The 24,245-nt window shown below is 47.5% G+C and overlaps 2 protein-coding genes across 9 annotated transcripts in view; one reads left to right on the top strand and one right to left on the bottom strand.

Annotated features, from left to right (window-relative positions):
• The first annotated feature begins 4,840 nt into the window (after window positions 1–4,840).
• Dmap1 (DNA methyltransferase 1 associated protein 1) lies at window positions 4,841–12,956 on the top strand. 3 transcript variants are annotated; one of them, XM_052177129.1, is made up of 11 exons: window positions 4,841–4,898; window positions 5,126–5,276; window positions 5,727–5,818; window positions 6,053–6,248; window positions 10,873–11,031; window positions 11,125–11,292; window positions 11,522–11,707; window positions 11,852–11,923; window positions 12,141–12,213; window positions 12,322–12,617; window positions 12,849–12,956. In XM_052177129.1, exons 2-11 carry the CDS (start codon window positions 5,172–5,174, stop codon window positions 12,906–12,908), a joined length of 1,407 nt encoding a protein of 468 aa, XP_052033089.1. In that variant the 5' UTR covers window positions 4,841–4,898; window positions 5,126–5,171; the 3' UTR covers window positions 12,909–12,956. The 3 variants fall into 3 exon arrangements, with proteins under 3 accessions (XP_052033089.1, XP_052033091.1, XP_052033090.1); XM_052177131.1 differs by having other exon boundaries at window positions 4,854–4,898; window positions 5,167–5,276; XM_052177130.1 differs by lacking the exon at window positions 4,841–4,898 and adding an exon at window positions 4,912–4,934.
• A 381-nt stretch (window positions 12,957–13,337) lies between these two features.
• Eri3 (ERI1 exoribonuclease family member 3) overlaps window positions 13,338–24,245 on the bottom strand; it is a 124,859-nt gene continuing 113,951 nt past the window's right edge. For all 6 annotated transcript variants that reach the window (XM_052177137.1, XM_052177138.1, XM_052177140.1 and 3 more), the window contains one exon: window positions 13,338–13,873. In XM_052177137.1, coding sequence (XP_052033097.1) covers window positions 13,791–13,873 — 83 coding nt within the window. In that variant the 3' untranslated portion in view covers window positions 13,338–13,790. The remainder of the gene's footprint in view (window positions 13,874–24,245) is intronic.

Raw genomic sequence — 24,245 nt, 5'->3', positions numbered from 1 at the left:
AACAAGCAAACAAACAAAGAAGATTTCCTGTAGTCTGAGGATGGGTGCAGAGGAAGCAGTGTCTGGATAGATCTTGATGATGGTTTTAACAAGGAAGAAGGGGGGTGTAGGTTGGTTGGTAGAGTGCTCCCCTAGCGTGCATGATGTCCAGGGCCCTAACAGGAACCCTTCATAACACTGCATAACTTGTGCACTTCAAGGCTATCTCTCCACCACAGAGTGAGCAGGCGGCCAGCTCAGGCTCCACAGGACCCTTGGGATCTGTCTTGGTCTTTGGTGAGATTTTCATTTCCATCCTGGTTTGAGGTATGAAGAGGAGCAGGCCATGAAACTGAACAGTCCGGCTGGAGCGGTGGCTCAGCGGTTGAGAGCACCAACAGCTCTTCCAGAGGTCCTGAGTTCAATTCCCAGCAATCACATGGTGCCTCACAACCACCTGCAATGGGATCTGATGTCCTCTTCTGGTGTGTCTGAAGACAGCTACAGTGTATTCATATTCAAAAAATAAATAAAATATTAAAAACAAACAAACTGAGCAGTCTTGTTTGGGAGGGAGATGGACTCTAGTTCTGTAAGTCCCAGAACAGAGCCTTCCAGAGGAGGTTCCACTGTCAAATTCTCCATCACATTTTTACATAAATAATTTTCAAAGATAGTAGCTGTTCCTACCTTGTTTAAATATACTTAATAACTGATATAGTTATAGTTAATAAAGTTATTAAAGGTATTTAATAACTTTAACATTCAGCCATTTAACATGATACTTCCTTTTAACTTCTGAAAGAAAAAAACTCTCCCTAGCCCATTTTACTCAGTTTTTTTTTTTTCTACCAGAAATGGGTTTTTGTGTTTTCTCTGCTGCTACATAATACAATTATGTAGCTTTCAATTTTATTTTATCAGTGTGATTAATTAGATTGATGGGTTTCCTAATACTGAACTATCCTTAAGGATCTGACATAAATTCTCTTTTTAGGTTTGTTCTTAGGCACTTAATAGTTTTTGTTGCTATTGTGAATAGAATCTTATTTCCCATTACATTTTCTAATTGGCTATTGCTGGTATATAGGAAAGCTATTGATTTTTGCACATTGATCTTGTATGCAGTCACCTTGTTGAATTCTCTTATTAGTGGTAATAGTTTGTTGATTGATTTTTCTTTGGCTTTTCTATACCGGGAAAAGCATCAGCTGTGAGACCACAGCTTCCCACTTCTGTGATGCGCTGCACCTCTTACGGGTCCCCTTCTCTGATGGAATTATCAGGACACTTGGCGCCATTTTGAACTGTAGGGTGGTTGACTCCAGTTCTGCCTGGGTTCTAACTCCAGGTGAAGTGCTCACGCTGTCTACACCAGTGCATGTTAGCTTCTCACTGTCTACGCCAGCACATGTTAGCTCCTCACTGTCTACACCAGCGCATGTTAGCTTCTCACTGTCTACACCAGCGCATGTTAGCTCCTCACTATCTACACCAGCGCATGTTAGCTTCTCACTGTCTACACCAGCGCATGTTAGCTTCTCACTGTCTACACCAGTGCATGTTAGCTTCTATCTACACCAGCGCATGTTAGCTCCTCACTGTCTACACCAGCGCATGTTAGCTCCTCACTGTCTACACCAGCGCATGTTAGCTCCTCACTGTCTACACCAGCGCATGTTAGCTCCTCACTGTCTACACCAGCGCATGTTAGCTCCTCACTGTCTACACCAGCGCATGTTAGCTCCTCACTGTCTACACCAGCGCATGTTAGCTCCTCACTGTCTACACCAGCGCATGTTAGCTTCTCACTGTCTACACCAGCGCATGTTAGCTTCTCACTGTCTACACCAGCGCATGTTAGCTCCTCACTGTCTTACTTCTCATAACAGCTATGCCTTCTCTAGTTTATTGGGAGATTTCTTTTCTATGATGTCATCACTCGGAGTTGAATTTATCAAGACAGTCACATTTCATGTTGAATGTATGCCATAAATTAATACCTGTCTTTTATGTGTGTGAATCCAAGGCAGTGCACATCCTAGGAAGCTACTACGGAGATATACACACAGGGCTGATACATGCCTTTTAATTTAAAATTATTTATCTGACTTATTTGTGTGCATGAGTTTGTGTGTGTGTGTGTGTGTGTGTGTGTGTACATGTGTGCATGCATTTGTTCTGTGGGTACTGTGCATGCATGTGTGTGTGTGTGTGTGTGTGTGTGCATGCATTTGTTCTGTGGGTACTGTGCATTCATATGTGTGTATGTGTGTGTGCATGGATTTGTTCTGTGGGTACTGTGCATGCGTATGTGTGTATGTGTGTGTGTGTGTGTATGCGTGTGTGTGCGCATGTGTGCATTTGTTCTGTGGATTCCTAAACTCAGGTTCTGATGTTTGTACAGCAAGTACTTTTAACTGCTGAGACATCTCCTCCATCACTTATTTTTTATATTTATTTTTTGTTTTACTGTGGATTGAACCAAGGGCTTTGCAAACATTCGACAACGTATACTTCTGATGTGCTGTTCCTTACCCTCTTTCTTTTCACTGTTCTGAATTTTGAGAGAGGGTCTTACTAAGTTGCTTGGGCTGATCTTGAGCTTGGCACCACAGATAGGCCTGGAATTTGTTCCCTCTGATTACATGCCTGGTGTGTGTGTGTGTGTGTGTGTGTGTGTGTGTGTGTGTGTGTGTGTTACTGTGATGCTCAAGTTCACCTGGAACTCAGCCTTCTAAGTGCTAGGATTACAGCTGTGAGCCACTGCATCAGGCTTTGCCTTGAAGTCACAGAGATCCATCTGTCTCTGCCTCTGGAGTTCCGGGATTAAAGATGTGTGTGCCACCATGCCCAGCCCAAGTTACAAGTTGAAAGCCACCATATGGGTGCTAGGAACAGGACCCAGTCCTCTGGAAGAGCAGCAAAGGCTTTTAACCACTAAGTCTTCTCACAAGCCGTTGTTTATTATTTATATCTTTTAATGAACATAAGCAACTATCTTCATCAGAATATATTTACTAGGATACAGAATATACTCCGGAGTAGAGTTTCTGTGACAGGAAGTCTATGTATGTTTAATTTTAGTAGACAGAATCAAACAGTGTTTCTAAGTGGTTATAATTATTTAACTCCCACCAGCAATATGTTAGATTTCTGTTGCTCCACATCCTCACCAAAATTTAATATGTCTGTCATTTTTCGTTTTTTTAAATTACTATTTATTTATTTATTTGTTTATTTAATATAAGTACACTGTTGTTGTCTTTAGTCACACCAGGAGAGGGCATCAGATCCCATTACAGATGGTTGTGAGCCACCATGTGGGTGCTGGGATTTGACCTCTGGAAGAACAGTCAGTATTCTTAACCACTGAGCCATCTCTCCAGCCCCTTGTCATTTTTCTTATAGGCCATATTTGGAGGGGGTTAGGAGATAGCAACTGCAAATACTGGAGTCAAGAGTAAATAGACTGATAGTTGTTAAGGTAGTTGAAATGGCACACTCCCTTGTGAAAATAAGATAAAGGCCTCAGGCTGCTCCTAAATATTGACAACCTAAGTGCACAGACATATGACATCGTGTGTGTTTGTGTGTGTGTCTTAGGGTTATTATTGCTTCTACGAAACACCATGACCAAAAGCAAGTCAGGGAGGAAAGGGTTTATTTGGCTTACACTTCCATATTGCTGTTTATCACCAAAGGAAGTTAGGACAGGAACTCAAACAGGGTGCGATCCTGGAGACAGGAGCTGATGCAGAAGCGATGGAGAGGCACTGTTTACAGGCTTGCTTCTCCTGGCTTGCTCAGCCTCTTATAGAACCCAGGACTACCAGCCCAGGGATGGCACCACCCACAGTGGGCTAGGCCATCCCCACTGACCACTCTTTGAGAAAATGCCTTACAGCTGGATTTTTTTTTTTTTTAAACAGAGCTGAGGACTGAACCAGGGCCTTGTGCTTGCTAGGCAAGCGCTCTACCGAGTTAAATGCCCCCCTCCCCCGACAGCTGGATCTTAAAGGCATTTTCTCCAGTACGGTTCTCATTTTTCAGATAGCTCCAGTTTGTGTGTTGATTGTGTATGTGTGTGTGTGTGTGTGTGTGTGTGTGTATGTATGTGTGTGTGTTGTACATTACACTGGCCAGAAAAGGAGTAAAGATTCACAACTTATTTTAGGACAGTGCTAAATTAAATAAAGAAGCCTGATCTGGTGGCACATTCCTATAATCCCAGCATTTGAGAGGCAGGGGGATCATTATGAGTTAAGAGGCCACCCTGGGTGGTGGGGAAAGAAGAGGCATAGGAAGGGGGAGGCAGAGAGGGAGAGACAGACAGACAGACAGACAGATAGGTGGAGAAACAGAGACAGAGTCCTTCTATCTCACTCTTGGCGGCTGGAGAAGTTAGTTTAGCTTCACTCTGAAAGTTTAGCACAATGGCAGTGCCTGGCATATAGAGGCACTTAATGAGCAGAGGCAATTACTATCATTAATCCAGTTAATTAAGAAAAAAATAATGTCCCAGGCACCGTGCTATTGTTTTATTTTACATGGGTTATTGGTATTTCAGTTAAGCAGGCGTAATTACAATTTTCATTTTGTAAATGAAGAAAGTGTTTTGAAATAGGTTTTGAGAAATTAAGTGACTTTTCAATGTCACAGAACTCTCTTTGGGCTTTCTTTTCATTGCTCGGGACACAACAGAGCGAGACAGAAGGTAATTGTCAAAAGCAAGCCCCGCACCGCCTCGCGCGGATTCGTGGGAGCACAGCAAGTGAGCGACTCAGCCTGCCCAGTAGCTTGCTCATGGGGTTGCCAGCCGGCTCCTATTTGTTTAAGCACCGACCGGAAGTGTTTCTGAGGGTTGCGTTTCTACGACGCACAGCCGGAAGTTTCTATCCGTGGATCTTCAGAGAGAGGTAATCTGAGGAGTGGGCTACAGTTGGAGTACTCAGGTGTGGATCCCGGGGGATGGTGAGGCAAGACGGTGTGACCGTAAGGGACACCGGCGCGGGGAGGCGGAGAACAAGGCAGAACCCAGACCTGGTGTGGACCATTCTGGCGGCTGGCCTCTTCACCCTGCCCCCACTTGGAGCTGGAGCTGCAGGGACACCGCCCCCTCGACAGTAGCACAGTCTTTCTGCAGATACTGACCCTTGACCTCGGGGTGCTACCTCACCCCCTCAGGCGCGATGGCTACGGGCGCAGATGTACGAGACATTCTAGAACTCGGGGGTCCAGAGGGAGATGCCGCTTCTGGGACCATCAGCAAAAAGGATATTATCAACCCGGACAAGGTAGCAGGGGCATTTGAGGGCGTTGGCGAAGGAGTGGGAAGGGGTGTGGCCAGAAGAGAGATGGTGGAAGTGATACTAAAAGGAGCTACAGCGGAACAAAAAGCATGCCACCCGTGATGTAATGAAGAGAGGACACTGGGAGGCGGTGGGGACCAAGAGAGCGGGAAACTTCCACGAGACGAGAGGACCGAGGGAATGCGACACTTGTTAAGTTGTTGGGAAGAGAGAGCAAGCCATTGTGACAGTCTTGAGGTGTGGGAAAGACTTTCTTCCCTGCTAACTCAGTCGAGAGTGGGGCGAGGAAAGACCTGAGCAGACCGGGTAGAGACGTTCCTATGAGTGGGTTCCTGGGACTTTAGTTCAGCATGTTTGTTCAGATTGTGCTGGGTAAAAACTTAAGGTGAGGGTGGGTCTAGGCTGTCATTTTTTTCCCTGTGGTTTTCTTTCCAGAAAAAGTCCAAGAAGTCGTCGGAGACCCTGACCTTCAAGAGGCCTGAGGGCATGCATCGGGAGGTCTACGCTTTGCTTTACTCTGACAAAAAGCAAGTGTTGGAATCCCAAGTCCCCCGTTTACCCTGGCTCACCGGGCATATCCCTACGTCCCCGTTTTCTCTTCTCCCACTTTGCCCAGTCTGTATTCCCAGCCAGGGCTCCTCCTGCAGGATAGCTCAGTGTCTTGCTCCAGGACATGACTTCCTTATTGAGGGTTAGACTGAGCTTCTTGGCTTTAATGGTTCTTCACACACCTGCTTCTAACCTTTCACCTCCACTGCCAGGGATGCACCCCCACTACTGCCCAGTGACACTGGTCAGGGGTATCGCACAGTGAAGGCTAAACTGGGGTCCAAGAAGGTTCGACCTTGGAAGTGGATGCCTTTTACCAACCCAGCTCGAAAGGATGGTGCTATGTTTTTCCACTGGCGACGAGCCGCTGAGGAGGGCAAGGACTACCCTTTTGCCAGATTCAATAAGGTGAGCTGCTGACAGACCAAAGCCGAGCCGCTTGCTGGGTCTTCCCATCTCCCGGGGTTGGCTCCAGATGTGAGTCCCAGCCACGGTTACCCGCTCAGTTCTAGGTCAAGTGCTGCTCGTGGGTGTCTTCTGCCCGCTGCATTCTGTCCTTTCCAGGCTCTCCTGTGGCTTTAGTTTTAGTGGCTTCCCTTAGCCCTACAAGTGCTTCCTGTTTCTCCATGCTTCCTCCTTGTTCTCATTTAGCTCTGTAGCTTCAGTCACTCTTCAGCAGCTAATGACCTCACCCGGAAGCTCTGATTTACTAATATCCCTTCTGAGTGTCCCATGGGTGGCTCACCTCAGAACACGTAACCCTCCCTCTATTCTTACTCAGCATTTCTACCCCACTGCCTGCATTACACACATCTTTGACATGGCCATTTCTCTTAGCTGTGAAAGAAGAAGGGGATGGCATGCATGGAAAGAAATAAATTGAATTCTGGCAGAGAAGTGCGAAGTGCTGCCAATACACTAACTAGAATCTGAGTGACAGGAAATGAGAGAACAGGGCATCAGTTGTGGTGCAGGAGAGGCCCACATTTCATTCATTTGTTCTATATATCAGCACTTGTACGGCACATGCCAGCAGACTAAGAGACAACTGCAAACTGGGCCTCAAGGAGCAAACTTAGGTTGCCTGGTCTTCTGAGACACCTGTCAACACTAAGAGTGGTCAGGGAGGACCTCTCTGGGAAGGTGATCCGTTCTGCTAATTCTGTTACCACAGATGCTCTTCATCCTTTGTGGCTTAGCACCCTAAACCAAGGCCAGGTAGTTTTTTGGTCTAGATTATAGAGCCTTATGTAAAGCAGGACCATTCCCAGTCTCATCCAACTTTTGAGAGGAAGAGCTAGAGTAGGCTAGGATTGGTTAGCCTGTGGCTAAGGGACTGTACAGTGTGACTCAGAACAGTCTAGAATTAGAGCTTAATCAGATTTTTCTCAGTCTTGATGTATCTTATGATGGTGGACGCCCTCTCTTGGATGGCTTCTAGGCTTTCTCTCTCTCTCTCTCTCTCTCTCTCTCTTTTTTTAAAGATTTATTTATTATATGTAAGTACACTGTAAGTATACTGTAGCTGTCTTCAGACACACCAGAAGAGGGCATCAGATCTCATTAAGGATGGTTGTGAGCCACCATGTGATTGCTGGGATTTGAACTCATGATCTTTGGAAGAACAGTCGGTGCTCTTAATCACTGAGCCATCTCCAGCCCACTTCTAGGCTTTCTCAGACTGAGCATAGCCCAGGGTGACTCTATCACACTCATCCCAAACTAGAGTTTCCTCCATCCCAACATCATTTGGACTCTAAGGGCCAATGGATGGAGAAGCTCGAGACGCAAGCCTGACAGAGCTCAGTGAAAAGGTTGGTGAACCCAGTGAAGGGTTGAGGGAGGGGCGCAGGTGGGGGAGGCACATGCCCTTTTATCTCTAAAAGAGCACTTAAATCGTATTCAGTACTTAACTGCTCCAGCATGTTGAAGCCTAAACACTGAGAACAAAAATAAGTCAAAGTGTCTGTCCTTAAAAATGTCATGTTATTGAGAGACAGAGGACTACGGGAACGGTTGCAGTCTGGTAAGAGATAAACTACTTGGAGGGCTGGCAAGTTATGGGAGTTTTGGGAGTTTCTTGATGATGGCACTAGGCACAGTGATTTTTTTTCCTTCATGCACATAGAATATGATGAAGAAAAATATAAAAGGAATATAAGGCCCAAAGGCTCCTGCAGACAGGCTATGGCCAAACGATCCCTAGGACCCACATGGTGGAAGAAGAGAACAGACTCTGAAATGTTGTCCTTTGACCTCCAAATATACCGGTACCTACACACCTGAAACAAAGCTGCAATTTAAAACATAACTTTAAAAGGTTCATGTGTATTGGATGCTCTGGGCATTCCCACACTGATAAAGCCTAAAGTTCCATGTAAGGTGATGTGGGGGGAGGTGTGGCTCTGTTAATCAACAGTGACCAAGCCAGGTGGCTCTTGGCAACCAGCTTAAGAATTTTGAGCCACTCATAGATTTGAGTCATGTCAGGACTGGATGAGTTCTGGTAAGGTCTGGGTGACTACATGATTCAGTGAATTCATGTTCTTTCTCTTCTGATGGGACTTCCTCTCCGTGACTCCCCCTTTGCTCTTGCTCAGGCCAGGAATACAGGAGTCATTGATGGTGCACCCTCCTTAGCCCTCCATGCCTGATTCTGGGATTCCCTGTTACTCCAGCCTCTAGGCCTGTGCCTTCTCTGCTGCTCTAGTTTGGACTCATGGCCTCTCACCTGCACCACTGCTGAAGGCGGCTGCTTAGTTCCCTGCCCTTCTTTCACCCCAACGCCTTCTCTGCTGCCAGGTGGTCTTAGATACAAGAAACAGGACTTAAAAATGATTTTATTTAATGTGTATGAGTTTTTGCCTGTATGTGTCTGTGTACCACATGGGTGCAGTGCCTACACAGGCCTAAGAGGAAGTTGGATCCACTGGAACTGGAATTATAAATGGTTGTGAGCTGCCATGTGGGTGCCGAGTGTGGAGCCCAAATCTAGAAACAAGACTTTTAATCTCTAAAACTAGCCTTGTTGGATCTTGCCGCACCTAGGTGTCCTGAGCGCCCAGAAGGGCACCCTCCCTCTAGTGGCCGCTTCTACTGCCACAGCAGATTCTCTTTGCAGCTGTTTTCCAGCCTGCTTCCGGAAGCCAGGCATGTGCACACATTAGGGTATTTTCATCTCATGTCCTTGTGTCGTCCCCCTGTTCTCCCTCACTAGTTCATTCTATTTAGCCTTAAGGTTTAGTTAGCCTGGTATGGTGGTACACACTTGTAATCCCAGTATTTAGGAGGTGGAGTCAGGAGGATCAGAAATTCAGGGTTATCCTTAGATACATACTGTCAGGGCCAGCCTAGCTATAAAAACAAAAACAAAACCAGCACAGGGCTAGAGAGATGACTCAGTAATTCAGAGTGCTTACTGTTCTTCCAAACTGGAGTTTGGTTCCCAGGAAGTAGAGTGGGTAGCTTACAGCTACCTCAAACTCCAGCTTCTTCTGCACATCCAATGCCTTCTTCAGGTCTCATAGTCATATCCTCACATCCTCCTCAGTACACACACATACGCGCGCGCGCGCGCGCACACACACACACACACAAATTACTAGGAGGTATATGCAGCCAAGTCTGGGAAACGAGAGAGATTTTCCAGAGTTGATGCCAGAGAGGTCAAAAAGATGAGAATGTTCTGTTGGTAGAAGAATATGGAATTAAGAATAAAGTAGAGGGAAAGAACTGGCCAAGCCTTGAATGTATGGATTATCTAGAAGGCACTGTATCTTAGATGTTGGTCTGGAACAGCACCTTTCCTAGGAACAGGCGAATGATTTTTTTTTTTCTGTTTGTAGTCCAGCAGAGACTGAGAAAGATATTAGGATTTTAAGAGAACACAAGTTTATGTTTATATTACTTGAGTGGGCACACAGTTGTGGCAAAAAAGTGCTTCTTTGTTTCCACTGTTATTGTAGGTCTGTCCTGTAAGTAGCATGGTGTCAATCTTGTTTGCAGATAGAGAATTGACTGGAAGAGGACTGAAAAGTGGCCTGAGTAGGCCAGGATAGTGTTCTAATCTGGATGGGTTGTGGCCATTGAGATAGATGGGGATTCTAGAGGTAAAGCCCAGATTAAGTAAAAAGTAGGAGTTAAAAGATGCTTCCCAATGCCAGGTGTGGTGGTGTGTGTTTGTAATCCCAGTGCTTGGGGGACTAAGGCAAGAGGACTGCTGTGAGATAAAGCCAGTCTGGCCTCCACATAGTGCTGACCAGCCAAGGCCACTTACCAAGGCTGTGTCGACAACAAAACAGAAACATAGACCATCATTAGAAAAAGACTTCTGATGCTGGCTTTGGTGACAGTGTTTGAGGTATGGATTGAGGATGTTTGAAGAAGAGGGATGAACACAGTATTGAGCATGTCAAGGTTGGGGATGTATGACATCTGGTAGAAAGTGTCCAAGAGGCAGCTGGAAAGAGCCTGCTGTGCTTTTGAATTCATGAGAAGCTTCCTGTTCCAGCCTAGCACCGACTCCTTCTCATGCCTCTGACCTGTGACCCAATTTTGGTGATGTTGGTAACTCTGAAAGGGCACCTGGGGCAGGAAGAATGTGGGCCAAGAGTGGAAGGGGCATAGGCAATAAGATTCCCTGGAGATGCCCAACTTTGAAGTACTCTGAGATCGGCAAGTCCCACTGTTACCACTGGGTGGCAGTAGTGCTTCAGACAAGGCTCTGGGCCTTTCTCTGTCTGATGTATTTGTCACTCTAGATTTGACCCTTGGGTGCCTAGAAGTCCTTACAAATCAGATTGGAGCATGTGGCTCATCTCAAAAGATGATAAGTTGTCATGAAGTGAATCAGGTAGGCCACTGATTCCTTACAGGGAGGGGCCTCTGGCTAATCAGACCGAGTCTTTCCTTCCAACCAGCTGCCCCTGTACCGGTACAGAGGTTAGTAATAAACAGGAAGGGTGGTGGTAACATGGCCAGCCTGCTTGGACATACACAAAGTAATGCAGTCCCCATGTCTTTGTGCCAGTAGACGGTGCAGGTGCCCGTGTACTCAGAGCAAGAGTACCAACTCTACCTTCATGATGATGCATGGACTAAGGCAGAGACCGACCACCTCTTTGACCTCAGCCGCCGATTTGATCTGCGCTTCGTAGTTATTCACGATCGATATGACCACCAGCAGTTCAAGGTGAGCTGGTCTGCCCTGGCCTTAGTGCCCGGTCCTTCTGCCATTTCTTCCATACGCTCCTCAGTGTTCCTCTCCGTGTGTCTTGATCCTCAGAAGCGTTCTGTGGAGGACCTGAAAGAGAGATACTACCACATTTGTGCCAAGCTTGCCAATGTAAGGGCTGTGCCGGGCACGGATCTCAAAATACCAGTATTTGATGCTGGGCACGAGAGACGGCGGAAGGAACAGCTGGAGCGGCTGTACAACCGAACCCCAGAGCAGGTCATAACCTCTGCTCCATCCCCAAGCCTTTGCTCTCCTCTCTCCATGGCTCAGCTCTCCCTACCCCCAGGCCCCTGCACCTCCAGCCCATTTCCATGGTCCCGTTCTCCTTCTCTGCAGTCTCCTTACCTCGGGTCCTCTCATAGATTACCTAGTATCCCTTCAGCTCCTTAGCCATCCTGCTTCCACACAGCCCTCACACATACTGAAGCATTGCTTGCTTCTGCAGGTGGCAGAGGAGGAGTACCTGCTGCAGGAGCTGCGTAAGATTGAGGCCCGGAAAAAAGAGCGGGAGAAACGCAGCCAAGACCTGCAGAAGCTGATTACAGCCGCAGACACCACTGCGGAGCAGCGGCGCACAGAGCGCAAAGCTCCCAAGAAGAAGCTACCTCAAAAGAAGGAGGCTGAGAAGCCGGTGTGGATGCTAACCCAGCAGGCTCAGGGGGGAGGGTCATCTGGCACAGGGTCTGCAGCTTCAGCGGGCATTCTGAGAGGACCCTGAGTTAGTGGGTCCCTGGGCCACTCCTGTGACACCTAAGGCTCTTTAATTCTTCTCCAGGCTGTTCCTGAGACTGCAGGCATCAAGTTTCCAGATTTTAAGTCAGCAGGTGTCACACTACGGAGTCAGCGGGTGAGTTGCCTCATATAGTATTTTGCTAACTCTAGGGCAATGGGAGAGGGGGCTATGGAAAGAGGTGGCTTGTCAGGACCTCATGACATGGCCACACCTTCCTGCCTTCACCGTCCTCTACTTCTCAGCTAGTGCCATCTTAGCCACAGCTACATCCACGGGTTACCCGTGTGCTTATCCCGAGAGGTGGAGGACTTAGCTAGTTTGATCTTTGCAGATGAAGCTGCCCAGCTCTGTGGGTCAGAAGAAGATCAAGGCCCTAGAACAGATGCTCCTGGAACTTGGTGTGGGTGAGTAATGCTGAGCCCTAGGGGATGCCCCCCTCTCAGGGGCTCTGCAAGGGAGGGTAGTTCATGTTTCAGGCAGTCAACCACAGTCCAGCTTTGTCTTGCTTGCAGAACTGAGCCCTACCCCCACTGAGGAGCTGGTGCATATGTTCAATGAGTTGCGGAGTGACCTGGTGTTACTCTACGAGCTCAAGCAGGCCTGTGCCAACTGTGAATATGAGCTACAGATGCTGCGGCACCGGCACGAGGCCCTGGCTCGGGCAGGAGTGCTAGGGGCCTCTGCCACAGCAGCAGTGGGACCAGCCCCTGCTTCTGCTGAGCCAGCAGTGTCTGAATCTGGACTTGGTCTGGACCCTGCCAAGGACACCATCATTGATGTCGTGGGTGCACCCCTCACACCCAATTCGGTAAGAGCCTGGAGAGTCTTGTGGGGAGCATGCCCTGGCCCTGCAAGAGAACAACACATCGTTTACAGATCCTGTTCTCTCCAGTGCCTTCAAGGGAATGGTTGCCATTGTGAGGAGTGAGGCTGACATCAGGGGAGTGGGTTGACTATTGAGCCTCTTCTCTGAAAAATGACAGACTAAGCCTTGAGTCCAACCTCAGAGGCCACTAACCTCAACACTTTGTCTCTTTAGCGGAAACGACGGGAATCAGCCTCCAGCTCATCTTCTGTGAAGAAAGCCAAGAAACCATAGGGGTCATCAGAGTTGGTGGTGTGGTGTAAATAGAGCTGTTAAGTTGGACTGGGCTGACTCTGTTTCCTTACCTCCTCATATCCCCGGCTGGAATGACAGCCTATCACTATAGCAAGTGGCTAAAGGCTTTCTTGTAATTAGGCCCTTAGCCACTTTTTGTTGCCTAGACCCTGTACCTCAAACAGAGTTTTATATTTAAGATGGTCTTGCACATGGCCGGGATCTCAGCAGTTGTGGCAGGTCCTTGTGGTCTAGATACTTCCCACCCCACCCCAGCCCTGTCCCCAGTTTGTGTAACTTTAGTGAAGGCATCAAAGGTACTGGTAGTGTCAGCTGTTCACATGCTGATGGCTTTGTATAGACATAAAGTCTGGAACTTCAGCAAAACAACAGCCTTAGACACAAAGATGGCTCCGTACACACTAGGACCTTGTTTCCCCGACTTTATTCAAGTGGCACGTTCACAGCAAGGATTTGGGGTGGGGGTGGGGGTGGACACAAGGTGGGGCCTGATCTGTCCTGGAGCCCTGGGGGCACCACACACCATGCACTATGGATGGGAGGGGCACAGGGAGGGCTTGGTGGCCCCAGCAGAAGCCTGTGTACCAGGGAGAAGGCAGTGAGTACCTGGGTTCCCCCTAGCCCAGGCCCATAATGGTAGGGGCTAATACTGAGAAATGGGAGTGGGGCGGGGCACAAAGTGTCTGCTCCAGAGGGCCCAAGTGGCCAAGCCCTCACACAGGGCACAAGCCTGTAGGGCAGCTGGGGGACACTCTGGGTGCAGAGCTGTGCCACTCTCCCTTTTCCCTCTGGTGAGGAAGAGGAGGATTCTGGCCTGGGCCAAGCAGCTACCCTGTCCTGCCCCATCCTGTCCTCTGCCAATCAGAAGGGCTTTGATGTCTGCTTGAAGATGAAGCCTCGGTATGCCAGTGTCTTCATGATGTTGGCAATGTTCTTGCAATCATCTAGAAAGAAGGGAAGACATTCAGACAGGGGCCAGATTCAGGAGCCATAGGCCTGGGAAAGACATCTCTGGCTCTAATGGCAATGTTTCTAGCCTTGGGTTTGGCTGGGTGATACTGGGCCTGCAGGAAGCCTGGACTCAATGCTTCTCAGTCCCATAATTCATGCTGGAAATTGGCCGCTGTGTCCCATCCCGGCCCCAGTGGTGATGTATGGGCACCGTCGCAGTAAGAAAAAGGCAGAGTAAATGTGTAATTTCTCCCTTGACGGCCCCTGGCCGCTGGGCGATCCTTCTTGTTGCCGCCACATGGGGACGGCCTGTCCGCCACACTCCGTCTTCCCGCCACCCGCCTTGATGTCTCCATTTCATTACTGTGCGGCCATTCATCACACCCACAGCCAGGGTGACTTTGTCCGCACTGTCTGTGTGTGTGTGTGTGTGTGTGTGTGTGTGTGTGTGTGTGTGTGTGTGAACTGTGGCCCAGGCCATACTCAACTGGTGACAAGGCACAAGACTTGCCATGTTGTGTCAGAACCCTGGGAAACACTTGCCCTGGATACCTGTCCCCGTGTAGCTCCAAACAGGCTAGGGAAGGCCATGGCTCATATGCTGTCAGCCTGCAGACATACGCAGTGTCAACCTACAACCTGCCTCTGTCTGAGTAGGCTTGGCAGCTAGTCACCTTTTGGGACCTAGTCTTTGCTCAAATATCAGGTTAAATAGTCTACATGTGTTACTTTCTCTGCTATTGGCCTCTGAAAAACTCCATGCTGTGAGGTATTTACGGGACTTGACAAGGACAGGACTTGCTCCACCACTAGATGCAAGAAGGGGAGCAACTTGGGGCTTGTCCTACTAGGGCAGCAGTTCTCAGCCTGTGGGTCAAATGACCCTTTTACAGGGGTCACATACCATATCCTGTATATCATACATTTACAATTCGTAATGGTAACAAAATTACAGTTATGAAGTAGCAATGAAAATAACTATGGCTGGGAGGGGGTGTCAGCACAACATGAGGAACTAAATTAAAGGGTGGCAGTGTTAGAAAGGTTAAGAGAAACTGCCCATCTACCTGGGTTCAGCTTCCCAAAGCAGTTGCCAACTGTCTCCTACTCCTTCCCCGCCTCCCTTCCTTGTCCCTGGGCCATAGCCTCACTTCAGAAATGCTGTGATGTAGAAACACCATATGGTGATGGTGTCATCAAGTGAGGGGTGGTGGTGAGGTCAGGTGGCCTCGGGAGCTTTTCCCTCCATTGAGTTTCTATGCTTGCCCTCACTAACACTGGCCTAAGAAAGGGCCCTGGCCCCACCTGAGCAAAGAAAACATCTCACTAGCCAAGGATCTAGGGCAGGCCAATCATGAGATCCCGTCTTAGAAGGGTTTAATATGTATGTACCTATGGTGGACAGAGATGTGGGGAGTTGATACCATGTTTCTCCAGGGACTCAGGAAACAAGTCAGGACTGGTCTGCTTTGAGGCAGAATGGGGAGAAGACAGATGGGCGGGTAGTGGCGACCATGGCAACTCCAGACATGACCCATCCCCGTGGTTTATGGGCCGGACACGCACCCCGCTCAGCTGAGGCCCTGTCATTTGTCTCCCTTAGTGAGTGCGCCAGTGCTGTGGGGGTAGAGGGGGGGGTGTGACAGGAGGAGCCAGTTGACAGGAATAGGACAGGAGTTGTGGGGCCAGATGCTGTGATGGCATTGTTGAGAGAAGAGGGAACATGGGACAGAGGCATGTTTTTCCCCAATAAACCTAGCCCTGTCTGGGCACCTCAAATCCTTCCTGTCTTCAGTGCTCTGGAGACCATGGCCACTGTGCATATTAAGAATAAGTCCCCTCGTTATCTGCAATTACCCAGCGGCCACACACCTCATTTCTTTTAGCAGAAAAGAAAATTAGTTTTCTATTGACTTCATCTGGCTCCTCCCTCACTGCTGGACAAATCACTCAATCTGCCTCCCTTGGACCAAGTAAATGTCCTAGTCTAGACCCCTAGGCCATCAATGAGCGAGTGCCGATTCACCTGTGCCTAGAGGTGCCTGCACCTGTCAGTCTTGACCTCTCCCCATGCCATATGTAGCCAAGTTCACCTAAATTGTGAGCTCTGGCTGGGTGTTCCTGATCTTCCTCTTCAGTCCCACCACAAACTCAAATCTTCAAACAGTTCTTTCCAGATAAACAGAATCAAGATACCCCAGTACAGAATACTCTCCCCAGGTTTTCTCCTCTGCCTCATGCATTCTTGACATCAGCAAATGGCACTGTACAGTAAATCACCTGAAACTCCCAAGAGGTCAACACCTCATGTACACTGGCCAGATCTAACCACGTCTGAAACCTCTGCAGATCTGGTTTCCTTATTCTGCAATCCAGTGGTTCTTAACCTGTACCCGGGTTGTGATCACTGGAAAGCATGTACGTATTTCTTATGGTCTTAGGAATTGAGACACTGCTTAGCAAACTTACAAAGTAGCAACAAAAATAATTCTGTGGTTGGGGTTAGCACAACATGAACTGCTGCAGCATTAGGAAGGTTGAGAACCACTGCTGATCAAACGCTTCCTTTTCCCAGTAGCCAGGCACCTGTGAGTCCACATCCTGCGATTCTTAAGATTGAAACAGCCTGGCTTGTCCCTCAGAGCCACCCTCTTGTAGCCAATATGATCTTTTTTTTTTTTTTTTTACACACATCTTATCATGCCCTTCCCTCTTTAAATCCCTTTGTTGGTTCTTTGTTCTTCCTGCCTTCTGTTTAAAGTCTGCATTTTTTTTTTTAAAGACAGGGTCTCACTATGTAGCCCTGGGCACCCTGGAACTCTTGAGATCTGTTTCTGTCTCTCAGCACTAGGGATTAAAGTCTACACACATATGCATGTATTTTAACTGTGTATGTGCATGTCATAGGACAACTTGTGGGAGTTGCTTCTCTCATTCTGAGTGGGTCCTAGAGATCAAACTCAGGTCAGAAGACATGGTGGCAGGTACCTTACCACTGAGCCATCTTGCTCATCCTGGATTTTCTGACTTTCCTTTGCATGGTTCTGGGACTGAAACCCAGGGCTGTGTGCATGTGAGATAAGCCCTCTACCACTGTGCTGCATCCTTAGGCCCCGGACCCTGGGCAGGATCTCAGACTTACTATAGATGAGGGTAACCTTGACCTTGAACTAGTTCTGCTTATCTTTTGAGCTACAGTTACAGGTGTGTATTCAGAGACCAACTTATGGTGGTCACTTCTCTCCTTCTACCATGTGGGTTCCTGGGAGTAGGGAAGAGTAAGACAGACCTGAAGCGCTGAGACCATTTGGGTTAGTTGGCATCTTTGCCTTTATACCATCTCTTGCAGAGTTAATTAGGCCAGCTTAAAGGTACTGTGACACAGGATGATAGGTCGCTGTGTTGTGTCCACAATGAAGGCCTCTATAATAGATCTTTACCTTCAAGTTCTAAAAGGTTAGCTACATCAGCTTGAGAACTTTTTCTTTTGAAAGACATTAAAATTATTAGTATTAAATATTTTTATATTGACAAGGCAAGAATGGAAGGGTAACAGCTATGCAAACCCACAGAGGGATGGGTCAACCCAGAAAGGGGGCTAAGTCTGTTAGGTACCTCCATCCGGAGTGTCAGAGCTGCTTGGCAAAGAAGCTGCTACTGGAATGGTGGCTGAGATCCCTCATAAAGGATCCCACCTGAGGTGGCATTGAATGCCTGCTGGTTACACTAGTCTGGAAACTGAAGAGTAGAGCACAGGAAGGAAGCCCACGGACACTGGCCAGGAAAGGGTTCAGGAAGCCCTTGGATAGTATACTAGGAGTTTTCATCCATGTTCTCACTTCATCCAGTGAGTGCCAACCTGGTCTGTGTGCTGGGAGTATATGTGCGTATGCTGGGTGTCTATGGGCCAGACTGGGTCTGGATACCCAAGACTAGATCCCTGTACTTGCAGAGCTCAAAGATAGCCCATAATAGGTGCAGTGTTATGAAAAAGGAAGGCATGGGACTGCTTCTCTCAGAAGCTCTGGAATGGATTCCCAGAACAAAGCTATGCAAAGCTGAGAAGGAGCTGGCCCAGAAAGTTAGGGTTAAGGTGAAGAGTCAATACAGACACCACTGGAAGTGATCTGTGACACCAAGTGATGGGGTGGTCAAGTCAGCAGTGACTGACTAGCAGAAACCCTGGGAACCCAAATGCCAACCTAAGGAGTTCAGGGATCTGACTCTGGCAGCACTATGGAGACGTTAATGTGTTTAAGGAAGAAAATGACAGGATCTGGGTTTAGAATTGTCATCCTAAGATATGAGGACATGACTAAAGGCAGAACCTTCTGTGAGCAGACAGAATTACGGCTCACACCTGAAGGGCTGGCCCAGAACTAGGCTTGTGGTGGTAATTGGTTGACAGTTTGAAGAAGAGACTGGGGGCAAGAGATTTTTTTTTTTAAAGAAATAAAATTTTTAGCTGGGCAGTGGTGGCACACAACTTTAATTCCAGCACTTTTGTAGCTAGTCTGGTCTACAGGGTGAGTTCTAGGACAGACAGGGCTATACAGAAAAACCCAATTTTGAAAAACAAACCAATCAACCAACCAACCAAATAAAATAATTAAACACTTGGGTAATGGTACGCGCTGCGCAAGCCTGAGCACCTGGGTCTAAGCCTGGGCCATGGGAAGGAGACAACTGACTCCCACAAGCTGTCCTCTCGCTTCCATCTTTGTGCATGCAACTGTGTGTGCACACACAAAAGTTTTCTTTGAAAAGAGATAAGCTTTCATGAGAGGACTAGGAGAGAAGTGATTGTAGGATTTTAGTGCCACTCACGTAAGTAATCCTGGAGAAGTTGGAATTTGGAGGCAGTGATGAATTTAGCTTTGGATGAATTAAGTAGGATTCTTTGAGTCATCTAAAATTATAAGGCATTTCATTAGGATTTCAAGGCTTAGTGTCTGGTTTGAGAAGGACTTCTCTATCCCATTGTTTAAAACAAGAAAAAAAAAAAAAAAACCCAAAGGGCTGAAGAGATGGCTTAGTTGGTGAAGTTTAGCCCTGGGTATCCACATAATAGCCAGGCATGCTAGTATAAGCCTGCAATTCCAGCAGTAGAGAGGCAGGGTTGGGAGGGTCCTTAGCCAGCAATCTAGCTGAATTGGGAGAGTTTGGGGTTTAGTGAGAGACCCTGTCTCCATAAGGTGAATGGCTGAAATATCCAATATCAAACTCACACATGTATACCTTCCCCACAGAAGTCCACAAAACAAACATCCCACATTTCAGCTATATTTTATTATCATTATTATGTTAAACTTTTAAAGATTTATTTTTATTTTAAGTATGTGGGCATTTTGTTTTCATGTCTATCTCTGTTCCACATGTATACAGTGCTTGTGGAAGCCAGAGAAGATGCTGGATCTTCTGGATCTGAAGTAGAGACAGTTGAGTGTGCTGAGAACTGAACCAGGTCCCCTGGAAGAACAGCCTGGGCTTTTAACCGCTGAGCAATCTCTCCAGACAATTATTTGGGCTTTTTCTCTACAGGGTCTCACTATGGACATGTTGGCCTTTATTCATGGAACTCTGTCTGCCTGTGCCTTCTGAGTGCTGGGACTAAAGCTGTACACCACACTCCTGCTTTAGCAGGATTTCTTACTTAATCTGTCTGGAATTACTTCTGTGTATGAAAGAAATAGCTCTAACTTTATTATTTTTCTGATGCAGAGCCCACTGACTTATGGATGACACTGCCTCTCTCTCTGTACTCTTCTGAAATGACAACTCTGTCATATGTGCAGTACTGTTGGGACTAGTAAAGGGACCAATATAAAATGATCAAAGGGGATGTAATGAGTTCCAGGACAACCAGGGCTACATAGTGAGGAAGAGGAGGAAGAAGGGAAGAAATAAGAAAGACAAAAGAAGAAAACAAAAATGACCAAAAGGGCAGATCAACATGGAGAATCAGGGGTGGAAAACTGCTGGTTCTTAATGAGGCTAAGAAGTTAACAGAGGTGGTTAAAGGAGCACGCAGACAGATGTCAAGGCCCACTGCTGGAGCCTCAGTCTCTCACCTTCACCCTGTCTGGTATTCTGTCCAGGGCCTGGAAAGGGAGGTAGCAAAGCTGGGGTGCAGGGGTGGGCAAGGGGAAGAACCTGCAAGGAGGAGGGCCTGTGCATGAGAATGAGGAGATCATGAGAACTCTGAGCACTGCTATTCTAGAATCTCACTGACCAATCTCAAAGGACCGCCAGACTACATGCTGTCCCAGCTCAAATGGGATAAGCACTGAAAACTACTTGTTATTTCAAGTTCAAATTTTAACTATCCCTTTGTACTTTAAGACACGGACTCTCTATATAGTCCTAGCTAGTCGGGAACTCACTCTGTGGATCAGGCTGGACTCAAACTTAGAGAGATCCACCTGCCTGTCTCCTGAGAGCTGGGATTCTAAAGGCATGCACCACCCTTGCTCGGCTGCTCTGCATTTTTATTCATTAAGTTGGTAACTCTGTGGTGGGGCCAGCAGAGTTCAGCATCATACTGTAGCTCAAAAGAGCCCGAGCCAGTGGATTTAGAATGTTAACAGCAGAGAACCTCAGATTCTGAGTTTAGTCCAGATTCAAGGTACTTATCAACAGAACCTAACCACGTTCTTGAACTTTTCTCTATTTTTGTTTTTTTTTTCTCTATAATGGAAAGAAAAATTATAGCAACTACTTCTTTTAAAGGATAATTTAAAAGATGAAATGAATTGTGAAGTATTTAAAATAGTGTCTATGTTAGTTACCAGTTACTCTAATATCCTATAATATTGTTATTCTAAAATTAATATCCTGACACTCTGTCCCTTGGACCAGCCTGGGCCCACCCAGTCTCCTATGCCCCCCCCCCCCATTCATGGCCACCCTGCCCACACTTTCCAGACAAACACTCCCTTCTCCACCCAGTCAGCACTCTTCTAGCTTCTAACCCTCCCCAGCAGGGTCTTATGGCCTCGACTCTTAAGTGACCCCTTCTTCCCACCCCTCCCTGTATCACCCTCTACCCCACAGAGGTGCCTGAGGTGCCACAGGGCTGATGGTGAAGGATGGTGGTGGTTCTACAATAAGGGGAAAAGGCAATTTCATCTTGATTAGCAGGCGATTTCTCTCTCTGTAATAAGCGTGCTCCAAATAATTAGCGTGTTTTACGTAATAATGAAATTACAGAAATGCAGTCCACTTATTCAAACAACTCACCATTACCATATTTTTAAATATTAGACTTAATTAGAGTTTATCACTTCAGAGAAGTATGCGGACCGAAGATGTTTTTAAAAAAATCCTCATAAAGTGTTTATTAAGCGCTGGTAAAGCTAGGATAATGATGTGTTTGGAAATTAAGGCAATCAAACACTTACCGCTGCTCCTGGAGGCCGGGCATGGAAATGAGGCCATTACACGCCCATTACCCGCCAGCTCACAGCCACTTGGGGGGTGGGGGGAGGATGTGCCTGGCCGAGAGGGCATGGTGCCCGGAAATGCCTTTGCCAACCTCCCAGAGACGCCTGACCAGTGAGCACAGCATCAGCGCCTCAGTCACTTACACTGCATTTGGCTGTTATGAGCCCAACTCAGACTTGGCCAAGTCAATGACTGGATTGATCCCAAATGCCAAAGACTTGTCCTCTGATCTGACCAGCTCTGATCCAGACTCCCAGGCCTGGCAGGCCCCATTAACTCCATTCACACCCAATGCAGAATAGGGACAGAAGCCAGGTCACGCTGCTAGAGAGGCCCTTGAAAGGAGGTGGAGCCAGGCCACTTACTGGCTGCGGTCTCCACTAAGGAAGTGGCAAGCCTGGAGCAAGTGCTCACTTCCAAGAAGGGGGTCACTGGAGTGGTGGAGAAGGTGAGGAACTGAGTATACAGAAAGAGGAAGACCTGTAAAGCAAGGGCAGGGGTGGTAAGGGAGTGAGTGGGATGTAGGCTTCAGATCCCATTTATCCCAGTGAATAACTAATTTCGGAATTTATAGTGCTGGGTTTTTGTTCTGTGGCCATTTATATCTGTGAGGGGAGGAAATGAAGAGGCAGCACGGATGCCACATCTTTCTGTGTTATTGCTTGTCTGCCATTTGCAAATCATTATTAATTGTGGGCCCTGGTGGCAGGATGGGAGGGGGCCAGGCTGGGTACATCCACATAGCTCTTCATCAAGGACCCCAGCCGCTGCCCCAGAGAGCCAATTACCCCGCCCTGATTGGGATCAGATAAAGAGGGAATTTTTACAAATTAGGGAATAAATAGAATTTCCACACAGGGCGCGGGCAGGACCTGAGAGGCTATAATGAAAAACCATCCGTCACCATCAACATGGCCTGGGAATGGAGCCCCAGCACTCCCTCCCTTGTGGGCCCTTTCTGATGTTCAGGGACCTGAACAGGCAGGTCTGAGAACAACCTAGCCCTCTAGGACCTGAAAACAGGAGAGAATTCCCTGGGGGTGGGGATGGGAGTTAGGGAATACCATGTGTTAAGGTGCTGTATCGGTCTCTGCCTGCCCTTAGGGTCTCAGGAAGGAGATATGCAGCCCTAAGAAACACTGGAGTTTGGAACCACAGGGCCCAAAATGCACCCATGTCCCCATAGCCATGGCTGTCCTACAGCAGAGCCCCACCAGGCCCTGGACCATGCAGTCTGGCTCCCATTAGTGCTCCTCCCCTTGGATCATTAAATATGTATATCTTATTACACGCCTTGTTAGAGTATTGAGCTCTATTGACTGATGATAAATCCTGAGCCTCGTCCTGGCCGTAAATTTATCTGGAGATGATGAAGACTCAATAATCTAGTCAGGCAGATAATATCATCGGGCCTTAAAAAAGATCATTACATTATATGTCAGAATTAAAAGTGAAATACGCTGTAGTAACAGGGCGATGCTCTGGCCATTACCACAGATGCCCGCCTCCCCCGGCCCATTCCCAGCCCTGCTGGAAGGGCTGGGCCACCAGGGACTGCTACAGCTAGAAATGGCAGGGTAGATCTAGGTAACCCATGGCCAACCCTGAGCTCTGAAGGAAAGAGTTGGCTGTCCAGATAGCTGAAGAGATCTAACAAACACAGTGCTGACACTCAGGTCTCCACCTCCTTTCTGCTCTACTATCCCCAGACTAGAGCTCTACCACAGTGTGTTCCAGACTGGAGGGGGAGGGGAGGAAGAGGAATACAGAAAAAAGACAAGAACATACTTCCACGATGGTTTCCCTTTAACTATCATTCCATTCCTAGAGTTCCCACAGACAATATTTGCTTTTATTTCACTGACAGAGCTCAGAGACAGGACCATGCCTAACTGATCAGAAACTAAAACAAGGAGACTTCAGCCAGGCATGGTGACACAATCTCTTGGGAGATTGAGTCTACAAAGTGAGATTCTCATCTGAGACAGACCCAGAGACTGAAAGACAGCCAGAGTACACAATGATACCCGATTTCAGAAGGTTCTAGCCAGTCTGAGGATACAGGGGGGGATTGATACACATGGTCTAGGTACTTTCTGTCCTTAGAACATAACGGACACCTACCTACCTTTAGAATGTGGATTTCAGGGTCCATCATATCAGACTTTTTCTTATCAATATTCTCAACCTTGTCCTTTTCTTTGGCTATTCTGGCCTGAAGGAACCCAAGCTGCTTCTCTAGGCCTACATCTTGGTTCTGTGTGAAGAGAGTCACAACTTTACAGACAGACTAGTGTCGCCGTGAGATCCTCACCACTCCCGTGGTACATAAACTGCCCAGGCAACCCTAAGACTCTTGCCCAGTGTGAGTGCTTACCTTTAGCCCTCATATCAACAAGTTCCTGCCCTCCCCACAGATCTCAATCTACCGGTCAAGTACTCTACCTCATTCCCAAATGGACACATACTTTATCTGTCTGCATCTGTCACCACAGGGGACCAATGCTGCTATCCCTTCCGAAGCTGATTTGTCCATTTAACCTCATGCTGGAGTCTAAGCCAGCACGCTCACTCTCCCGAGGCCCTAGGTTACAGCCCTAGTAGTCTCCAGCTTGGGCTCTGTCATCCAAGCTCCCACCTGGGAGTCAGTGTCTATTTAATGATTCTCCCGGCTGGCTGGTGTCTGAGGCTTAAGGTCTCCTTTCCTTGTCTCCCATCTTACAACTCAGTTTACCAAAGCTGTCCTCTAATGATCAGGTCACCTGTCACAGTTGGAACTTCTTAGGTTTGAATTAAATTTTTATGTATTATATGTTTTTGCCTATATGTCTACAAACCATTTATGTTCTTGGTGCCCATGGAAGCCACACAAGGCAATGGGCCTGGAGTTACAGTTTGATTGTGCAACATCAATCATATGGG

Source organism: Apodemus sylvaticus, chromosome 3, assembly GCF_947179515.1.
Source record: "Apodemus sylvaticus chromosome 3, mApoSyl1.1, whole genome shotgun sequence".
In the NCBI taxonomy this organism is placed as follows: domain Eukaryota; kingdom Metazoa; phylum Chordata; class Mammalia; order Rodentia; family Muridae; genus Apodemus; species Apodemus sylvaticus.
This window is presented reverse-complemented; position numbering and strand designations above follow the sequence as displayed.

Coding starts and splice junctions, on each gene's coding strand:
- Dmap1 (XM_052177129.1), top strand. CDS start 5,172: ATGGCTACGGGCGCAGATGTACGAGACATTCTAGAACTCGGGGGTCCA. Junction 11,293..11,521: donor ACAACCGAACCCCAGAGCAG/GTCATAACCTCT, acceptor TTGCTTCTGCAG/GTGGCAGAGGAGGAGTACCT. Junction 11,708..11,851: donor AGAAGGAGGCTGAGAAGCCG/GTGTGGATGCTA, acceptor ATTCTTCTCCAG/GCTGTTCCTGAGACTGCAGG.